Below are 21,600 nucleotides of genomic sequence, written 5' to 3'. Positions count from 1 at the left end.
GAGGAGGAGGAGGAGGAGGAGGAGGAGAAGATGAAGAAGAAGAAGAGAGAGGAGAAGGGAGGGAAAGAGAGAGAAGGCATTAAGTAGTATGAAAGAATGCTTTCTTAGAATTAAGGATTGGCTGGCTATGGCAAACATCAACCCTGCACCCATTCACTAATTAAAAATCAGTTATGTGGCCCTACCTAACTGTAAGGGAGGCTGAGAAATTCAGTCCAGTCCTGTGCCCAAGAAGAAATGAAATGGGCTTTGACGAACACATAAAGTGCCTATCACAATGAGGAAACCAGGACACGAGACATTATGCTACTTGACCAGGGTCAGTAGGGAATGTCATGGCAGAGGTGGAACTAAAAATTAGTGTCTTTTTTTTTTCTGAGGTATTCAGGATATATCAGTAATCAATGTATCACTGACTTTCATGGGGTCAGACTCGCCCAGTCATTTGCCTGGCTTGCCTTCCTGGGTTGGCATAGGGATAAGGCAGTCTCTCTCTGGGGCATAAATACAGGCTGGGGATTTATTAGATGTCTATATGAAGAGTATTTGTGCCTTTTTAAAATTCTTGTAAAAGTTGTTCTTATAAAAAGATTTATATTAGAAAAAACTCTTAAAGATAGGAGACAGTTTCTCACATGAACTTATAATACTTATTTATTTTACAAGAAAAATAGTGGAAATCATTCATGTTTTTAAAAGTCTCATTTGTTTCAGTTTTTAGGAAGCTGAGAGCTTTGTCTTATATACTGAACATTTTTCTCCATACTCCACATCCCACTTACTTACCTCCAGTCATTTTATTCTTGTTTAAAGGTTTTTGTTAATTTGAATAATTATATTTATGATTTGAGAAGTTAGTATGGATAAGTCTTAAAAAATTTTTAATGGTAGCAATTAAAAACTATGTGATAAAGTTATGAAATACTATAGGAAGGACCTAAAATTTTAAATAAATAGATAACATTAAATAGTTCTGCTTTCTATTTGATTTGCCTCATTTATCTTTATATCATCAGAACTTAAGTGAGTGGCTATTATAGGACCTGCTTAATTTATGAAAAATAAATTATTTAGAATTATTAAAAGTACCATGAGGGGATATAAGGAGCACTGTCTATATGTCAGAAAACCTAAATATATTCATCATTCTGTCACCTAAACACTGTAACCTTGGACAACTATATTAACTTATCTAGGCCTTAATTTACTCATCTATCATCAAAATTTTGATGACTATGGCTTAAGGAAAGGGAAAATGTTGTAAATGTTTCCCTCCATGTCCCACGTGGTTCAGGGTTCAGGATCTGGAAGAGGAGCCGCACACAAATGAAAGAGAAGAGACAAGAGATAATTTGGAAATATTGGGGTGCCGAGTCCAGGCGTTCCCAAAGGTGTGGACGGAGTTGGCGAAGAATGTTTTACATGGAGACAGCTTTCAGAACTCTCTAGCTCTCTTTATTCTCTGTGGATCTTCCTGTGCCTGGCTGAGGCCACAGAGAAAGATCCTGAGGCAAACTGAGCCTTTATTTTATAGTCAGAGGTAAACAAGGTAGTGGTTACCATAATTACACTGTTCTTGTGAGTTTCACTTGTTTTGACCACTTCCTGCACTTCCCTCAGCCCATTAGCTTCCCAGATAAGATCTGGGGAGCCTCATAAGGCCAAGCCTAATTATGCTTAAGGGGACTGTGCCCTCTAAGCTGGGACTTGTTTGTGACTTTGCCAACAGGTCAGTCCGAGGCTTAATCCTATATCGGCTCCCCACAAGAAAAGATAAAAATGATATGGTTTATGGAATAGGAAATTTGGAGCCAGAAGCTTCTATTTTTCTCTATGGTATGAGTTATCTATTGTGGTATGACAAATTACCCCCAAATTTAGTGGCTGAGTCAAGACACATTTACTCTCTTAGTTTCTGTGTTGGGAATTTGGGAGTGGCTTCGCTGGGTGGTTGCTCTGGATCTCTCATTGGTTTCAGTCCCAAGAGGGTCTGTGCTCATCTGAGGGTTGAACTGGGGCCAGAGGATCTGCTTCCAAGATGGCTCACTCACATGGCTGTTGGCAAGTGGACCCAATTCCTTGCCATGTGGGCCTCTTCATAGGTTGTCATTATAACATAACAGCTAATTGCAATATAGATGTTAGATATTTTCTTAAGTATTCATGAAATCTCTCTAAAAGAATATACTCATGTCTTAAAAAAATAATACGTAACATTGGTTTATTTTTTTTTTTTAAGAAAGCACTAAGATTTTTAAAAAAATATGTTTAAATTGATTTCAGAGGGAAAGAAATAGAAACATCAATGATGAGAGAGAATCATTGATTGGCTGCCTGCTGCATGCCCCCATCTGGGGATGGAGCCTGCAACCCAGGCACGTCCCCTGACTGGGAATCGAGCCGTGACCTCTTGGCTAATAGGTCAGTGCTCAACCACATAGCCATACCAGTTGAGCAACATTGGTTTCTTGTTGGAAGAGCAACATGGGTAGCTAGAGGAAGTGCATACTTATCTTTCTGTTTTCCCTTGGTTTCTTTGAGCTTCCTCTTCCTCTTCTTGTCCCTTAAATGATGGTATTCTCTGAGATGTAACCATGGGCTTTTTTCTGTCTTTTTTTTCTCTCTCTCTCTTCTAGGATTCCTATAGTGCAAATGCTAGTGTACTTGATGTTGTCCCTAAGGTCTGTTAATATCTTCTCACTTTTTAAAATTCTTTTTTCTTTTTTGCTGTTTCAGTTGGGTAGTTTCTATTACCTTATCTTTGATGTCACTGATCTGTTCTTTTGCCTTTGATTTCTTTTGTGTATTTTTCATTTTATTTATTGTAGTCGTCAGTTTTGATTTTTATTTATTTTCATTTTAAGAATATTTTTGAATTTTTATAATCATGTATTTTAGCCATAGCTGATTGGCTCAGTGGAATAGCGTTGCCTGCAGACTGAAGGGTCCCAGGTTCGATTCTGGCCAAGGGCACATACGTTGGTTGCAAGCGTGGAGGCAACCAATCGATGTGTCTCTCTCACATTGATGTTTCTCTCTCTGCATCTTTCCCCATCCCTTCCACTTTCTCTAAAAAACAAGCAAACAAAAAAGCTTAAAAAATAAAAATGTATTTGAGCCAGCCTTGGCCTGTGTTGGTCAGTGGTAGAGTGTTGGCCTCGTGCACATACCTAGAAAATGGGACCTGCTAGCTCTCTAAGAAATCCCAGACCTTTTAGCCAATTGCACCCTGTTTTCATTTTGTTGCTTCTAATATTCTATAAAACATCCTTCATGAAAGGTGCTCCGCTGTTTGTAAGGCACTGTACTCCCTAGTCCATAAATTGTCCCGCCCCCCCACCCCCCCCCCCCCAAATAAAGGACATCAAAGTTGTAACTAAATTGTCTTATTTTTGTGTTTGACAATGCTTAGACTTTTCTCTCTACCAAAGTAGTATAAATATATTCACCAATCTCCATCTCCTCACACTCAAGGTGGGGAGAGTGAGGTGACAAGAGAAATTGAGTAGATTCCCTATGGTTATATGGGCCTATTTGCAACAATGGTTATGAATTTATAGTGGTCATGCATTTATAGTCGTTAATTTGCCCTCTTGTGAGTCATTCTTCAGTTGCACTGAGATGATAAGGTGCAGGCATGGAGAATGCTGATGGTTAGGGTTAGCCAGGTTTAGGACTTTGGCAGAGGATAGCAATAAAAAGAATGGGGTGGGGATGGGGGGAGGAAGCTTCAGATTAGTATGCTTCTGAGATGGATTTTTTTAAAAAATAAAAAAAGGAGAGGGCTGTTGGATTGGGAAAAGTCTGTCGATTGTTTGAATATACCACAGCACCTATTTAATGATCTTTTCAAGATTTCCAGCTCATTGGCTTTCAGACTTTTCCCAATGAAAAGCTGGAAATCTTGAAAAGATCATTAAATAGGTGCTGTGGTATATTCAAACAATCGAGCTTGAAGAATAGTATGTTACAGTCAGAGTCAGAATGGATTAATTATTTTGAAAGCAAAATAGCTTTAATTTATAACATCACCAAGAGTCTGTAGCTGAGTTAGAATAGAAAAGTTGAAAGGAGGAGGCTAAGGAACTAAGAGGTAAGCCCCTTCATTTATCTTGTTTTTAAGAATTTTCTTGGTGTTCTCAAATGTTTCTTCTTCTAGATGAACTTTAGAATAATTTTGTGGAGTTTCTAAATATCTATCAGAACTTTCAAAATGTCATTAATGAAACTCTATATGCCAGACAAGAAAGGTAACCCTCCCTTTTCTCTCCAATTATCTCTTACTCTTGTGTGTCCATTTCTTTCCAGCTAAGGTTTTTATAATAAGAGTGTGTACTCATTATTCTATTTCCTTATTTTCTGCTCCTCAGCTCTTTGGAAAACTTTTAAAGACACTGATGGGGTCTCTTCAATCTTTATCTTCCTTTACCCACTTGTAGTATTTATGTATTTGGCCACATTATTCTTGGAACTCTTTGACATCGATGACACATTGTCTTCTGGATCCCTTCTTGTCAGTTTTCTTCTTAGTTTTTTCTTAGTCTTTCTACTCCTAAAATATCAGTGTTTTGCAAGATTATCACCTCTCAGTCACTTATTTGTTCAAGAGACTGGATAAAACCAATCTGGGGATAGAGCAATGGATAAAACAGAGCCTATCTCTGCTTTCACGGTGCTTAAGTACCAGCGTTTTCATACGGTATAAACACACTCCCCAGGAGATCTCACCCATTTCCATGGCTTCAACTACCACCTGTAATCAGGAGTGATTGTCATCAATAACTGCTATTATCCAAGCACCAACAAAATCAGAAAAGGGCATCAACTGATCATATAACCAGTCTGGCTGCACTCTATTGTACTGGTTGAATACCAGCCCAACCTATACTGTATGCGTATTATAATATGATTTCTGGTGGTGAAGAGAACAGACTGAAACCTCTACTGTTCAAGTTCTTTACTTTCTGCTCTGTGACCTGGGCGAGTTACTTCATGTGTTTGTGCTTCTGTTCCCTCCTCTATAAAATGGACAATAAAGTACTTTAGCATAGGGTTGTTATGAGAATCAAATCAGATAATACATATAAAGTATTTAAACCAACTTGGATAGAATATGCTAAGCATTCAAGAAATGATAGCTATTACTATTCATTATCCCACAGCTTTGTCTCTAGTCCTGACTCCTTTTTCTTTCCAAAGTTATAGATTAAGTGGTTTTTCCTCCAAATATACTATAGGCTCTTGGGAAACCTACAAGGTTCAGTATAATTGGGAGGAGCAGCCTTGTAAACAAATAGGGACAATTAAATTTTATATGTACTGGGTTTGATGGGGAGAAAGAATAAAAACAGGAAACATATATGATATGACTCATTATGTCCTCTGTTAGAGGTGGCTCATATGTGTGAATCAATTTCATCTTCCCTGCTCCACCAGATGAACACTATCATTATCCTCACTTTATAAATAAGAAAACCAAGGCACAGAAGGTTCAAGTGATTTGAGCAAAGCCATATAGCTACGAGTTTTAAACCATTTTGTCTCCAGAGTTTAAGCTTCGTGTCACACCACTGTACCGTCTCACCCCCAAAAAAGCGTTAGTTTGTAACAAAAAGAGCATTTTAAAGAAATGATTTACTTATTTATTGATTTAAAGACAGAGAGAAAGGGAAGGAGAAACATCAATTTATTGTTCCACTTATTTATGCATTTATCGGATGATTCTTGTATGTGCCATAACAGGGGACTGAACCCACAACCTTGGTGTACTGGGACAATGCTCTAACCAACCGAGTTACCTGGCCAGGGGAAAAGGAGCATTTCTTACAATTTTCTTTACATATTAGATCTCTATTTCGCTCCATATTTTACAATTTGGGAAATAGCCTCTGGAGCAGTGGTTCTCAACTTTCCTAATGCCGTGGCCCTTTAATGCAGTTCCTCATGTTGTGGTGACCCCCAACCATAAAATTATTTTCGTTGCTACTTCATAACTGTAATTTTGCTACTGTTATGAATCGTAATGTAAACATCTGATATGCAGGCTGTATTTTCATTGTCCGCGACCCACAGATTGAGAACCGCTGCATCTGGAGGAAGCAAGCTGTGGACCCTCATTCTAGTATTTAATGTAACAATCATCCTTCCCTTATACTTGGAATCAGTCCCCTAATGCTGACTTGTTTTCTCATCTCATATTTGAAAACATCTGATCTTTTATCATGAAAGATATATTTTTCACTTTAAATTAAAATGTGTTTTCTGTGTGCTTGGACAGCCTTGCTTTATTGCCTAGTGAAATTGTCACCAAAGAGTAAATAGGCACAATGGGAGTCAGAGACAAAGCTGGAGACAGAGGAACAAACAAACTTGAGTTAACAAACTCCTTGTCCCAGAACTCAGAGCAGTGAAAGCACAGATGTGTCTACCAGTCCACAGGCCTGGATGATGGATTTTGACCTGTCCACAATCTAATAAGAAGGATGCTATTTGTGTGTCTAGAGCTAAAAATAGTCACTGCACTTCAGTGAGATCCTAAACTTACTGAGAATTGGCATCCTTTGAAATGCCAAGACAGTGTTTATCAAACTATGGTTCTTAAATTATCAGGGAAAATCACAATCTTTCACGCAAGACTCCATTGGATCATCTTGAATAACTGTTTTATAACTGAGAATAACCAATGTTAAGAGAAGCCTGAATGAAACCACCAGGTCCTGTGCCCAAGAAAAAAATCACAGTAACTTGAATAAATTAAAATTATGAGACAGTTGAGCCATCCTGGAACACAGGATGGAATTCTGAGCTCAAGTTTTCATTGCTATATAAATTATTGCCATATTTACTTTGTAGTATGTACTATGAAATCTCCTCTTTGTATAAATCAATGTTAAGACATAGCATTAGCCCTGGCCGGGTAGTTCCATTGATTAGAGTGTCGTCCCCTACACCAAAAGATGGCAGGTTTGATTTCCCTGGTCAGGGCACATACCTAGGTTGTTGGTTTGATTTGGGGTGTGTGTGGGAGGAATGTATGGAAGGCAACTGAACAATGCTTCTCTCTCACATCTCTCTCTTCCCCCCTTCTCCCCTCCCCTAAAAATCAATAAAAACATCCTCGGGTGAGGATTAAAAAACAGTAACCATAAAAACCCACATTGCATTAGGAATACATAGCCATTGAAAACTTCTTAAGACAAAAAAGTGTGTAAGTTTGTATTCCAAGTAGATGATCACCGTAGGTTCCTTCTAATTTTATCATTCTATCATGTACTGATTTGGTGTTTTTAAGACTCTAGTTCAACTTCACCAGTCTTTATGCAGGCCTTCACAAACTTCTGTGGCTCACTGATTTGAATATATTTGATCTCTCTTGGCTCAATTTTGAATTTAGATCTTGTCTATGATAAAGAGTACATGAAGCCACCATAGGTTGTAAATTAGAAGGAAGAAAGAACCAATTTTTATGGGCCACAGCAGCTTTAAAACCCTAAGGGCAGATTTTATTTGATTAACACTCAGAGGCGGTTGTTGGTGCTGTGCAGACTTCATGGTTCAAAGATTAGAACAGCTTGCTATGCATCAAGCTAACCAGGCTTTGTGTCTGCCTCCCCAGTGATGTGTGACTTCAGACAAGCTCTGTCCCAATCTGTGCCAGGTCCTGGAAATTCACAGCTGCCCCTGGTTTCTTGGCCAAGAGATGGGACAGCTTCTGAGCTGTTACTAACCCCAGAACATGTCACTATCTCTTTTTGGTTCCTTAAACCCTTGTGAATAGTTCAATTGTGCCATCTGTTCTTGCCAGGATTCTGAATGTTTTTATGAGATCAATAGGAAATACATTCTATTTCCTATATTTTGGAGACATTGGCAATATTTAGTGATTGTCTTTGTGGATCAGCAGGTGATGCATGTATCAGTGAGTTGTTATGGTCTACAGAACCAGGAATGAAGCTTGGACACCTGTATGAAATAGAACCTAGATACAACTGTTGTGCACCCAACTATGGAGTGCAAGTACCCAGAACCTGTCTTTGGGTCACATACCCTTCCCACTGCATCAAGCATTAGACATGGCAAGGAATCAGAGGAAGGCCAGCCAGCACTTCCTCGGACATTGACTTTATATTTCTATTCGGGCTGGATGCTGGTTTGTGACCTAGAAGATCCAGGAAGGGTATATCTGAAGAGACAGCAGTTCTTGAAGTTGAGAATCTAAAAGGTTTATTAAAGCTATCACCTTAAGTAGCTTTAAAAAAAGGGGGAGGGCAGGCTTCCAGTTTGGGTTGGAGATAAAAGAGATAACAAGAAGCAAACCAGCCCAGCTGGTATGGCTCAGTGGTTGAGCATTGACCCATGAACCAGGAAGTCACGGTTCATGCCTGGGTTGTGCACTCAATCCCCAGTAGGGGGCGTGCAGGAGGCAGCCAATCCCATGTTTCTTTCTCATCACTGATGTTTCTATCTCTCTCCCTCTCCCTTCCTCTCTGAAATCAATAAAAATATTGAAGAAGAAGAAGAAGAAGAAGAAGAAGAAGAAGAAGAAGAAGAAGAAGAAGAAGAAGAAGAAGGAGAAGGAGAAGAAGAAACAAACCAGCCAATATCTGTAGCTTGGGTTGTCTCTTGGTATGTGATGCATTTACTTTATACCAAAACTTATCAAGTATCTTATCTGCGGCTCTTCCTGGGCTTGTGATAGTACACATGAGCAAGTTGCTAGGATAAAGCATGGCGACTGTAGTATGACATACTCTTGGGAGAGGAGTAAATTGTCCTATGGAATTTTTGTGAAGGCGATGTTGGTGGGTCAGCCGTATCCTCTGATAGGTAAATGCCAGAAATATTCTCCCAGATTCTGACTGGTTATCAGGTAGAGGACTTGAACAGTGCTTTCTAGAATCCTATATAATAAAAGGCTAATATGGAAATTGACCAAATGGCGAAATGACCAGTCACTATAACGTGCACTGACCACCAAGGACAGACGCTCAATGCAGGAGCTGCCCTCTGGTGGTGAGTGCGCTCTCATGGCGGGTAGGGGGAGCGCTTCTCAGCCAGAAGCCGGGTTCATGGCTAGTGAGTGCCGTGGAGGTGGCTGGAGTCTTTCCCACCACCTCCACGGCAGTGCTAAGGACCCCTCGGACTGTGAGAGGGTGCAGGCTGGGTTGAGGGGACACCCCCGCCCCCGCCAGTGCATGAATGTTGTGCACTGGGCCTCTAGTAATGATATAAAATGAGAGCTGCATGAGAGATTCTATATGTCCAGGTGGACAGTAGAGATAAAATAATCTGTCTTAAAGTAATAAGAAAAATTACCCTATATCTTCCTGAATACCCAGTCTCTGAATATGAAAATGTTTGTACAATTTCCTAGCTGTATCCCAAATCACATTTCCACGAAAGGTCACATGTTTCCTGTGAATATCCTCATACCACAAGGTAGTAAACTTTTCAACCTTACTTAAAGTTTTATATATTATTTCAAAACTTTTCCCCATAAAGAAATGGAAGTTACCCCATAGATGAGGAATAAAGAACAACAAAGTCATACTAAAATACAGATTCATTTACACTAGCTTAAGACTTTATGCAAAAACAAAATAAAAAATGTATTGTGTATCATAGAAATTTAGTCTTCTAAGAGTGGAAAAATTTTTCCTTCTTCCCTTCTAGGTTCTATGGTTGGTCTGATAATTAAATTGACATAAGACATTCTTTAGCCCGTTTGGCTCAGTGGCTAGAGTGTCAGCCCATGGACTGAAGGGTCCCGGGTTCGATTCTGATCAAAGGCACATGCCCAGGTTGTGGGCTCTATCCCAAGTAGGGGGGCATGCAGGAGGCAGCCAATCAATGATTCTCTCTCATCATTGATGTTTTTCTCTCTTTCTCACTTACTCTCTGAAATAAATAAAAATATATTTTAAAAAATTGACATAAGACAGATTAGCAGGAGAAAAACAAATGTTGTTATGTATGGACCTTTGTAAAACTACTAGAGGCCCAGTGCATGATATTTGTGCATGGGTAGGGTCTCTAGCAGCTGCCGGCAGGGCCTTCCTTCATTCTGTGCTGCCCCCTGGTGATCAGTGCACGTCATAGTAAGCAATCGAACTCCCAGTCAGTCGAATTCCTGAGGGGACACTTTCCATATTAGGCTTTTATATATAGAGAGGTGACTTAAGAAGTGACCAGCACAGGAAACTTTAAATCTTTAGACAAAGGAACAATATATTTGTGAATAATTGACAAAACAAATGGGATTTGGGTTTGGGGAGTAAATTGAAGTAACAAATTTGTTTATACAGCTTTCTGGGCCCTAATTCCCTGCCCTAGTGATAAGGATGCCTTCCACCTTCTACTCTCCTGGTATAGGCAGGGTACTTTTCACATGAGAGATTTATCTCCTGCATTCTAAGAGACAAAGGAGGGTCAGAGTATCCTTTAAAAAAAAAAAAATATATATATATATATATATATATATATATATATATATATTTCAGAGAGGAAGGGAGGGGGAGAGAGAGATAGAAGCATCAATAAGCAGAGTGAATCATTTATTGGTTGCCTCCTGCATGCCCCACACTGGGGATTGAGCCCATAACCTGGGCATATGCCCTGACCAGGAATTGAACTGTGACCTCCAGATCAATGCTCAACTGTCGGGTGCCAGCCCCAGCAGGTCCAGGGGTTCCCCAAGGTGTGGATGGAGTTGGTGAAGAATGAAGGACACGGAGACAGCGTTCAGTTGATCAGCAGCCTAGCCAGGATCACTGCATGCCACATAGAGCCACATGGACGAGCAGTCAGGAGACAGAAGACAGGAGGGAACAGAAGGTTTAGGACACAGCCTTTATTGGGGTTTCCGGGGAGAAGGGCAAGGCAGGGCAGGATAAATAGTTTAAGATTAGCTAGTTTAAATAATTTCACTGGGCTCTAACCTATAGGGATGATTCCTAGTTGCCTGGTACTTAGGCCTAGGATGATGAAGGAAGAAGAATATTGCTTCCTGGGGGTGTATAGGCCAAACTGAGGAGGGATGGCTGTGAACTAGTTAGTTTGCATATCAAGGGCCAGCTGAGTTCTTGCTTTCTCTCAGAATTGGCTAGCCCCAGGAGGGTCAGAAAGGTTATTTAAGGTGTCAAAACATAATACAGAAAAAAAATTAAATATAGACAAGGGACCCTACTACACATCAATTGTCTATATTTATATTTATGTGTGTGTGTGTATATATATATATATATATATATATATATATATATATATATAACATTAAATTTGCATATAAACTGAGTTACAATTGGCTAATTGGCATGTTATATTTTCTTGACACTTAATTAGACATTTATTGCACTGGCTGGTGTGGGTCAGTGGTTAGAGCACCAGCCTGCCCACCAAAGGGTCATGGGTTCAACTCCAGTCAAGGATAAGTACCTGGGTCGAAGGTTCAATCTCTGGGTCGACATGTGCAGGAGGCAACCAATCCATGTGTCTCTCTCACATCAATGTTTCTCTCTCTCTCTCCCCCACTCTCCCTTCCACTCTCTCTAAATATCAATATAAAAAATATCCTCAGGTGAGGATTAACAAAAAACAAAGCAAAAATAAACCCCGCATTTATTTACTTTGATTTTGCAGGAACTTAGCAATGGGGATTTGGGTATTTTAGAAGTGTTTGGTTACTTTTCAGTCTCAAATATGTTTTTAGACCCTTGAAAAACTCATAAACCTTAGGATAGTTCAGATGCCAGGCCATAACCTAGTCTATCACATTGTCCTTAATCTGCCCTAACCGGTTTGGCTCAGTGGATGGGGCGTCAGCCTGCGGACTCAAGTGTCCCGGGTTCGATTCCGGTCAAGGGCGTGTGCCTTGATTGCGGGCACATCCCCAGTGGGAGTGTGCAGGAGGCGGCTGATCGATGTTTCTCTCTCATCGATGTTTCTAGCTCTCTATCCCTCTCCCTTCCTCTCTGTAAAAAATCAATTAAAAAAATTATCTTTAATCTGCCCTGGCTGGTTTGGTTCAGTTGATAGTGTCAGCCTTCGGACTGAAGGGTCCCAGGTTCAGTTCCAGTCAAGGGCACATGCCTAGGTTGTGGGCTCAATCCCCAGTTGGGGGGGCTTGCCAGAGGCGGCTGGCCAATGGTTGTCTCTCATCATTGATGTTTCTATCTCTCTCCCTCTCCCTTCCTCTCTGAAACCAACAATAAAAAAATTATCCTTAATCTACCTTGACATTTTTTATGAGTGATGGATTCTGGTAACCCTCAAATTTTGATGAGTATCTTATTGCCCCTCCACTCAGTAAGACCAGACAAAATTGCCCGTGACGAATGTACTGCATAATTTCCTGGCATCAACTGACCTAGTCTATCACAGAACAAACACAGCTGCCTTGCCTTCCCTGGAACCAGCAGATATTTACTATTTGTGGCCTCCCAGGCAAGAGAAATTACAGTACGGTTGCAAGCAATCTCAGTAGAATTAAGGATCTGTTGATGAGCTTGACTTGTAGCCCAGTTTAAGATGCTGAATCAATCAGAACAGCACATGTATCAGGGGCTTATTATATTCAGATAACCTTCTAAGGGCAAATAGTGGGCAAATCAAAGCAATAAAAATCCTATAATTTTCTCTCATACACAATCAAACTTCATGAAAGTATAATTTCTTTTTTTAATTAAATCTTTATTGTTCAGATTATTACAGTTGTTCCTCTTTTTCCCCCCCATAACTCCCCTCCTCCCAGTTCCCACCCCACCTTCCGCCCTCACTCCCCACCCACAGTCCTCATCCATAGGTGCACAATTTTTGTCCAATCTCTTCCCCCATCCCCCACACCCCTTCCCCCCACCCCCCCAACAATAGTCAGTCCATTCCCTTTCTATGTCCCTGATTCTATTATAATCACCAGTTCATTCTGTTCATCAGATTATTTATTCACTTGATTCTTAGATTCACTTGTTGATAGAGGAGTATTTGTTGTTCATAATTTGTATCTTTACCTTTTTCTTCTTCTTCCTCTTCTTAAAGGATACCTTTCAGCATTTCATATAATACTAGTTTGGTGGTGATGAACTCCTTTAGCTTTCCTTACCTGTGAAGCTCTTTATCTGACCTTCACTTCTGAATGATAGCTTTGCTGGGTAAAGTAATCTTGGTTGTAGGTTCTTGCTATTCATCACTTTGAATATTTCTTGCCACTCCCTTCTGGCCTGCATAGTTTCTGTTGAGAAGTCAGCTGACAGTTGTATGGGTACTCCCTTGTAGGTAACTGAGTTTCTTTCTCTTGCTGCTTTTAAGATTCTCTCTTTGTCTTTTGCTCTTGGCATTTTAATTATGATGTGTCTTGGTGTGGTCCTCTTAGGATTCTTTTTGTTTGGGGTTCTCTGCGCTTCCTGAACTTGTAAGTCTATTTCTTTCACCAGGGAGGGGAAGTTTTCTGTCATTATTTCTTCAAATAGGTTTTCAATATCTTGCTCTCTCTCTTCTTCTGGCACCCCCCATAATTTGGATGTTGGTACGCTTGAAGCTGTCCCAGAGGCTCCTTACACTATCTTCGTATTTCTGGATTCCTTTTTCATTTTGCTTTTCCGGTTGGGTGTTTTTTGCTTCTTCGCATTTCAAATCTTGACTTGATTCTTGCGATCCTCTAGTCTGCTGTTGGGAGTCTGTATAGTATTCTTTATTTCAGTCAGTGTATGCTTAATTTCTAGTTGGTCCTTTATCACAACATCGAGGGTCTCATTAGATTTCTTGTAGGTCTCATTAAGTTTATCGGCAGTCTCTAGAAGACTCTTGAAAGACCTCAAAAGTGTGGTTTTGAACTCTATATCCAGCAGCCTGCCTTCCTCCTGTTCTGTCATTTGTGTCCTGTTTCTTTGTCTCGGCATTTTTTATGCTTCGTTGTGTCGATAGAGTGGCTTTCTGTGCTAAGTGTCCCAATTACCTGAAGTAGACACTCTTGGTGCACCCCCTTGTGGTCTTTGTGCGCAGTCTTGTTGTAGCTAAGAAAGTATAATTTCTGATTGTTGCTACTCATTCCCAATTTTTTACTGCCCCCTTTTTTTATTGCCCATTTATTCTTCAACCCACCATTTCACTGAAGCCCTTATTATCTTATCTCTCTAACCACTTCCCATTTTATCTTCATTTATGCAACTCCTTTGATTTCCCTTTTTTCTTTTTTTCTCTGGGTGTGCCTTTTGACACTCATTGGTAGGTTTTTCTTTTTCTTCCTGCACCCTCTGTCTGTGCTTCTCAGTTCTCTCATTACTCAATATGCTTTCCTCCTTTGGGAACTCATATACATGCATGTATTCCTTTACTAATACTGATGCATGTATCAGTGAGTTGAATATACCAAACTCACTTTTTCCAACTCAGACTTTTATATACAGGGGTTGGCAAAAGTAAGTTTAAAGTTATGAGTACATGAAATACAATTTATTCTTATATTAATTAATTTTTGTATTGTTTCTTTATATTACAACTGTAACCTTACTTTTGCCCACCCCCTGTACAACCATGTACATGCTTTAACAGGTCCCAACATTAACTCCTTGTCTTTATTGCCTTATTCTTTCCTTCCTCTATTTTCTCTCTTGGTAATGGGATTACCATCAGGTTATTCTTCAAAATGGAAACCTTAAGAAAGTTGAGGTATCCTCAGCTACATTCTGTTCCAGGACTAATTAGCTACTCCCCGGTATCACTAGCTCCTTCCCTTATTTATGACTCCAGTCCTGCCTTAAAGCCTCCAACCCTTTTTTCCTGGCCTAACTGCAATAGTGTAGGAAACATCCTAGTCTCAAATTGATTCTCTAATTTATCCTCCGTGCTGTGGCCAGAATGTATACAAGCCGAAAATTGGATCAAGTTATTCTCCCTTAAAAAAAAAAAAAAAATCCTTTCAGATAGTCTCCATAACCTTCAGCTTAAAAACTAAACTCCTCCACGTAATGTTGTAACGTACCCCGCGAATCACACAAGGACGCCTCAAGAAGTCGAATTAAAGAGTCACATTTATTGCAAGTCTGGGACTATGAGGGGGCATTTTGCTCTCCCAGATCTCATAGTGCCCGCCCCAGCCCCAACACCAGATTTATATAGGCAAAGATCACAAAGGTATTGATTACACCCTAAGGTTTGGAATGAGGAGCCTGATTTGCCAAAAAAGCAGTTTGCAAAAGCAGCATGTTATCTAAATTACAGTTTTGGGGTCTCTGGAATACTGAGTCAATGGGGACACGTTAGCTGGAGCCCTCTGACCTTGGGATAGCTGTGCTGTCCTTCCCAGGTGAAGGAAGATGTGCTTTCTAAGACCAGTATGACCACTACCCATGGGATATTCACATTACAATCAATAGGGTATTTAATTGAATGGGGTGATTTATATAATTCAGAAAATCAAAATAACTTTTATATTATTTTAGCAAGCAAATAAGTACAGAAACCAAACAGCAGGGTTAAAGTTAAACTATAGTTTCTACCTGAGATGATTGCTACCATACTTCAATACGTGTTGTCTGTGTCATCTTGGGTAGGCCCCGGTTATTTCATCAATTGATTAATCTGGGCGTTGCTCTGGGGTATTTTGTAGTTCTGTCTAAATCCAATTGACTAGAACTATTCTACATAATCTGGGGGGTCTAATCCGATGAGTTTCGAGTATTTAAGGCAGAACTGCGGCTCTCCACAGAACAGTTTCACCTCAGGACTCCTGCCCTCGTGTTCCAGCCGCTCTTTCTGACAGCCGTCCTGCAGATTCTGGACTTGCTCTGCTAGCTCCTGCACTCAAGTAAGCCGATTCCTTAAAATGTACCTCCTACTGGTTTTTCTGACTCTGGTGGGACCCTGACTGATAGACTCTCTCTCCTGCAAATTGCCCAAGCCTCAGAGAGTCTCATTGGTAGTCGGAGGAAAGTTTCGTCATTTCCCCCAACTTAGGATGTAAGTTTCTAGATGTCACAGAGAGATCCGTGGCATTCCCTCTGCAAGACTTATTTTACTGAAAACTTATCGACTCCTTAAAGCTGTGGGATATTCTATATATTAGTAAGGAAACACTGGAGAATGTAAAATAATGAATTCCTATTAAGTTCTAAGTCTTTAAATTTTCTTTTTGTAGTTTTTCACAAGTTTGCAATGGGACCCGACCTGCGCGCCCAGGAAACTACCGGGTGGGGGTGGGGGAGGGGGGCGGCTGGGAAGCGGAGCGCAGCCCGGGGAGGTGCACTCAGCGCTCAGGGACCCGCACGCGTCGCCGCCGGCCTGGCTCCGGCCCAGCTTCGGTCTCTCCAAAGCGCGCGGTTCCGACGCGGGGCCGAGGGTGGGGAGGGTGCCCGCGGGCGGGGAGGGTGCTCGCTGGGCTCGGGGGGCTTCGCGCCGGCGTCGGCAGCTAGAGTTCTCGGTCTCTGCAACGTGGAGTCCCGCGCCCGGGAGTGAGCTGCCCGCGTCGCGCTGTGGGGACACGGCTGCTGAACCCGGGTCGGCTTCCTGGACGCCTTTTATGGGCTTTTCCCCCCAAAGACGGTTGGGTCAGGGGCTGGGGTCCCGGCTTGGCTCAGATGCGCATGGCGGTCCCTGCAGAGTGTGCGGTGGCGGCGCGAAGGGCACCATCTTGTGTGGAGACGGAGCCCCGCAGCCCCGCACCTGGCCCTGCTCCTGGCCCTGCTCCTCGGGCCCTGGCGGGGCTCGCTGCCCCTTTGTCTGGGGCTCCGGGGCCCAGGGCAGAGGCGGGGCCGTGCTCGGTGGTGGCATCACAGGAGGAACAACTCTCCCGAAGAGAATCCACCATCAAATCAATCAGTGAGGCAATTGGTTAAATCCAATCAGTAAGTTAGTTGCAACTTGGTAGGGAGTGCTGAATTTCGTCTATCCACATCTGGTCACTAAAATTTAGTTGTTGGACGCAGGATCCTGGCGGCCACCTCCACGATGACGAACTATGGGACGGCGCGGAAGCGGCCGGGCAGAGAGGAAGACAGGACCCAAGTGGAATTCGAGACCAGCGAGGAAGTGGATGTGACGCCCACGTTCGACAGCATGGGCCTGCGGGAGGACCTGCTGCGCGGCATCTACGCCTACGGGTTTGAAAAGCCATCCGCCATCCAGCAGCGCGCCATCCGGCAGATCATTAGAGGGAGAGACGTCATCGCGCAGGCTCAGTCTGGCACGGGCAAGACCGCCACCTTCAGCATTTCCGTCCTGCAGTGTCTGGACAGCCAGGTCCGTGAGACCCAGGCTCTGATCTTGGCCCCCACGAGAGAGCTGGCCGTGCAGATCCAGAAGGGCCTGCTCGCGCTGGGCGACTACATGAAGGTGCAGTGTCACGCCTGCATCGGGGGCACCCACGTGGGGGAGGACATCCGGAAGCTGGACCACGGGCAGCACGTGGTGGCCAGCTGTGTCTTCGATATGATTCGGCGCAGGAGTCTGAGGACAGGTGCGATCCAGATGCTGCTTTTGGATGAGGCCGATGAGATGCTGAATCAAGGTTCCAAAGAGCAGATTTACGACGTGTACAGGTACCTGCCCCCGGCCACGCAGGTGGTGCTCCTCAGCGCCACGCTGCCCCACGAGGTCCTGGAGATGACCCGCAAGTTCATGACGGACCCCATCCGCATCCTAGTGAAGCGTGAGGAGCTGACGCTGGAAGGCATCAAGCAGTTTTTCGTGGCGGTGTAAAGAGAAGAGTGGAAATTGGACACGCTCTGTGACCTCTACGACACGTTGACCATCACGCAAGCCGTCGTCTTCTGCAACACCAAGAGGGAGGTGGACTGGCTGGCGGAGAAAATGAGAGAAGCCAACTTCACGGTGTCCTCGATGCACGGGGACCTGCCGCAGAAGGAGCGGGAGTCCATCATGAAGGAGTTCCGCTCCGGCGCCAGCCGGGTGCTCATCTCCACCGACGTCTGGGCCCGGGGCCTGGACGTCCCTCAGGTGTCCCTGGTCAACTACGACCTGCCCAACAACCGGGAGCTCTACATCCACAGAATTGGGAGGTCCGGCCGGTATGGCCGGAAGGGCGTGGCCATCAACTTCGTGAAGGACGATGACGTCCGCATCCTGCGAGACATTGAGCAGTACTACGCCACGCAGATCGACGAGATGCCCATGAACGTTGCCGATCTGATGTGAGGCGTCGCTGTGCTGGGGACGAGTTGGCAGGCTCTGTCTCCTCAGGACTGTCCAGAGCAGTTTCTGTTTTGTTTTGTTTTTTAATTAAATCTTTATTTTCAGATTATTACAGTTGTTCCTTTCTTTCTCCCCCCATAGCTCCCCTCCACCCGGTTCCCACCCCACCCTCTGCCCTTACCCCTGCCCCCATCCATAGGTGTAGGATTTTTGTCTAGTCTCTTCACTCACCCCCCACACCCCTTCCCCCGCCAGAATAGTCAGTCCACTCCCTTTCTATGCCCCAGATTCTATTATATTCACCAGTTTATTCTGTTCATCAGATTATTTATTCACTTGATTCTTAGATTCACTTGTTGATAGATGTGTATTTGTTGTTCATAATTTGTATCTTTACCTTTTTCTCTTTCTTCCTCTTAAAGGATACCTTTCAGCATTTCATATAATACTGGTTTGGCGGTGATGAACTCCTTTAGCTTTTTCTTATCTGTGAAGCTCTTTATCTGACCTTCACTTCTGAATGATAGCTTTGCTGGGTAAAGTAATCTTGGTTGTAGGTTCTTGCTATTCATCACTTTGAATATTTCTTGCCACTCCCTCTGGCCTGCATAGTTTCTGTTGAGAAATCAGCTGACAGTCGTATGGGTACTCCCTTGTAGGTAACTGACTGTTTTTCTCTTGCTTTTAAGATTCTCTCTTTGTCTTTTGCTCTTGGCATTTTAATTGTGATGTGTCTTGGTGTGGTCCTCTTTGGATTCCTTTTGTTTGGGGTTCTCTGGGCTTCCTGGACTTGTAAGTCTATTTCTTTCACCAGGTAGGGGAAGTTTTCTGTCATTATTTCTTCAAATAGGTTTTTTTTTTTTTTTTTAATATATTTTATTGATTTTTTACAGAGAGGAAGGGAGAGAGATAGAGAGTTAGAAACATCGATGAGAGAGAAACATCGATCAGCTGCCTCCTGCACATCTCCTACTGGGGGTGTGCCCGCAACCCAGGCACATGCCCTCGACCGGAATCGAACCCGGGACCCTTCAGTCCACAGGCCGACGCTCTATCCACTGAGCCAAACCGGTTTCGGCGATTTCTTCAAATAGGTTTTCAATATCTTGCTCTCTCTCTTCTTCTGGCACCCCCATAATTCGGATGTTGGTACGCTTGAAGTTGTCCCAGAGGCTCCTTACACTATCTTCATATTTTTGGACTCTTTTTTCTTTTTGTTTTTTCTTTTTGTTTTTCTTTTGATTTTTGCTTTTTCGTATTTCAAACCTTTGACTTGATTCTTGCGCTCCTCTGGCCTGCTGTTGGGAGTCTGTATAATCTTTATTTCAGTCAGTCTATGCTTAATTTCTAGTTGGTCCTTGTTCATATCCTCGAGGGTCTTACTAGATTTCTTGAGGGTCTCACTAAATTTATCGGTGGTTTCTAGAAAATTCTTGAAAAACCTTAACACATTGTATGCAGGAAACGTATTTATACGTTTTGTGTTGACTGGTAGTAGAGCGCCGGACACGTATTAATACGTTTTTTATAGACCAGCAGTAGAATGCGGGTAACGTATAAATATGTAAACTAAAGTTATCGTAATTTTACTGAACGTTGCCATTTGTGCAAAAAATTCGCAAAAATGGCCCGCGCCACTTGTTAGCGCGCGATAAAAACTACCCGCAAACAATGTGTTAAAAGTGTGGTTTTGAACTCTATATCCAGTAGTTTGCTTTTCTCCATTTCTGTCATTTGTGTCCTGTTTCTTTGTCTCAGCATTTTTTATGCTTCCCTGTGTTGGTAGAGTGGCTTTGTGTGCTAGGTGTCCTATAGGGCCCAGTGGCTCAGCCTCCCCAGGTGGACACTCTTAGTGCACCCCTCTGTGAGCTTTGTGCACAGTCTTGTTGTAGTTAAGCCTTGATTGTTGTAGGTATCACTGGGAGGAATTTACCTCCAGGCCAATTGGCTGTGAGAATCAGCTGTGTCTACAGTGGGAGAACTTCTGTGCTGAAGACACCCTTATGGGGCAAGACTTGCTTCAGTGGGGCTTTGGTGCTCACTGAGTCTGCTCCCTGAGTGTGTCCCTTATGGATCTGAGGAGTTGTAATTGGATGGTCCCACTCTGACCACTGGGTACACTGCTTCTTGGATCTAAGGAGGTGCTAATTTAGCCTCTGCCTGAGGCTACCCAGCAGGAGCTACGAAGAGACCTGCAGATTCCCCTTCCTTGTTTGGGGTTTGGAGGTGCCCAAATGAGGCCCAGCTGTGAAGCAATGCAAGCTGCTGTGGGGCCTTGGGCCTTCTCTTGGAAGTTTTGGGTCTGTCTGGCCCAGCTGCAGTTTGTTAGGTAATTTTCAGATTGCAAAGGGCCAGGGCATTCATATGCAAAAGCCTCTGCCACAGCTTGGGTGGGGCAGGGTCTCAGGGAATCAACAGGGCGGAGCAAGCAGCTATGGCTGATCCTCAGCCCTGCCCTGAAGGAGCCCTGTGTCTCACTGTCCTGGTAATTGCTGCAAGCACCTCTGAGAGAAAACCGCCCTTGAGTTTCAACCGATGCCAGAGAGTCCAGTTTCTCCCCGTATGAGTCTGGGTCCCCAGAGACTCGCCCGGAACTGGAGTTCAGAGCAGTTGGGAGCTTGTGTCTCCCTCCTGATTGAAAAAGACAACTGCGCCCTCAGTTGCCAGCCCTTTCCGTGTGCGCCTCCGTACCTCTGCGCTTTACTTCCGCACCTCCTCTGAGTCTCAGTGTGCTTTTCTCTTTCCTTCTAGTTGTAGAATTTCCACTCAGCCAGCCTTCCTGTGGTTCTGGATGATGTCCATTTTGTCTTTTAGTTGTATTTTTGAAGTGGTTGTGTGAAGCAGCAATTTCCGGTGTTTACCTATGCTGCCATCTTGGTTTCTCTCAGAGCAGTTTCTGTTTAAGGAGATTATGGCACACATGGGAATTGAATCTTAACCCCTCTGACCACATTGTCAGGGCGTAGCAATACCCGCAGCTCATGGGGAGAAAGATATAGGAAGGCACACAAAGTTCTTGCAAAGGGGAAAACAAGTCTGTAGTGGTACCTTGCAACAAGACCAGGATTCTGTCTTGGGTTCTGTCTTCTTTTCTTACCTATGTGTAAATAATGCTTTGCTCTTGGTCTTTTTTATTAAACATTTTAAACTTTAAAATAAAATAAAATAAAATAAAATGTAGTTGTTGAGGATAGTTGGGAATCTCTTGTTGAGAAATCAGTCTTATCAAAGGGCCCTGGTGGGTGGCTCTGCTGGTTGGAGCATCGTGGTTGTGGGTTTGTTTCCCAGTGTTTCTTAAAAAAATAAAAGAAAAGGGCCCATGGGTTCATTCTTACCCTAACAGTGCTGGAACTATGCAGTTCTCAGATTCTGTGTTCTGGTATGCAATCTCTGATGGATAAGCAACTGCACTATTGTCCTGAATTCCCAGTCCATGTTAGATATTAAATTCTATTATTT

The 21,600-nt window shown here is 42.9% G+C and overlaps 1 protein-coding gene across 1 annotated transcript; it reads left to right on the top strand.

The window, feature by feature from the left end:
- Positions 1-16,929: 16,929 nt before the first annotated feature.
- LOC308514213 (eukaryotic initiation factor 4A-III-like) lies at positions 16,930-18,144 on the top strand (the record flags this gene model as incomplete). Its single annotated transcript, XM_081084299.1, is given in 2 exon segments — positions 16,930-17,685; positions 17,689-18,144. Coding segments are annotated over 2 exon segments (1,203 nt in total). The 5' UTR covers positions 16,930-16,938.
- Between the last annotated feature and the right edge of the window lie 3,456 nt (positions 18,145-21,600).

This window comes from Myotis nattereri, assembly GCF_964212035.1.
Source record: "Myotis nattereri genome assembly, chromosome: 2".
In the NCBI taxonomy this organism is placed as follows: domain Eukaryota; kingdom Metazoa; phylum Chordata; class Mammalia; order Chiroptera; family Vespertilionidae; genus Myotis; species Myotis nattereri.
This window is presented reverse-complemented; position numbering and strand designations above follow the sequence as displayed.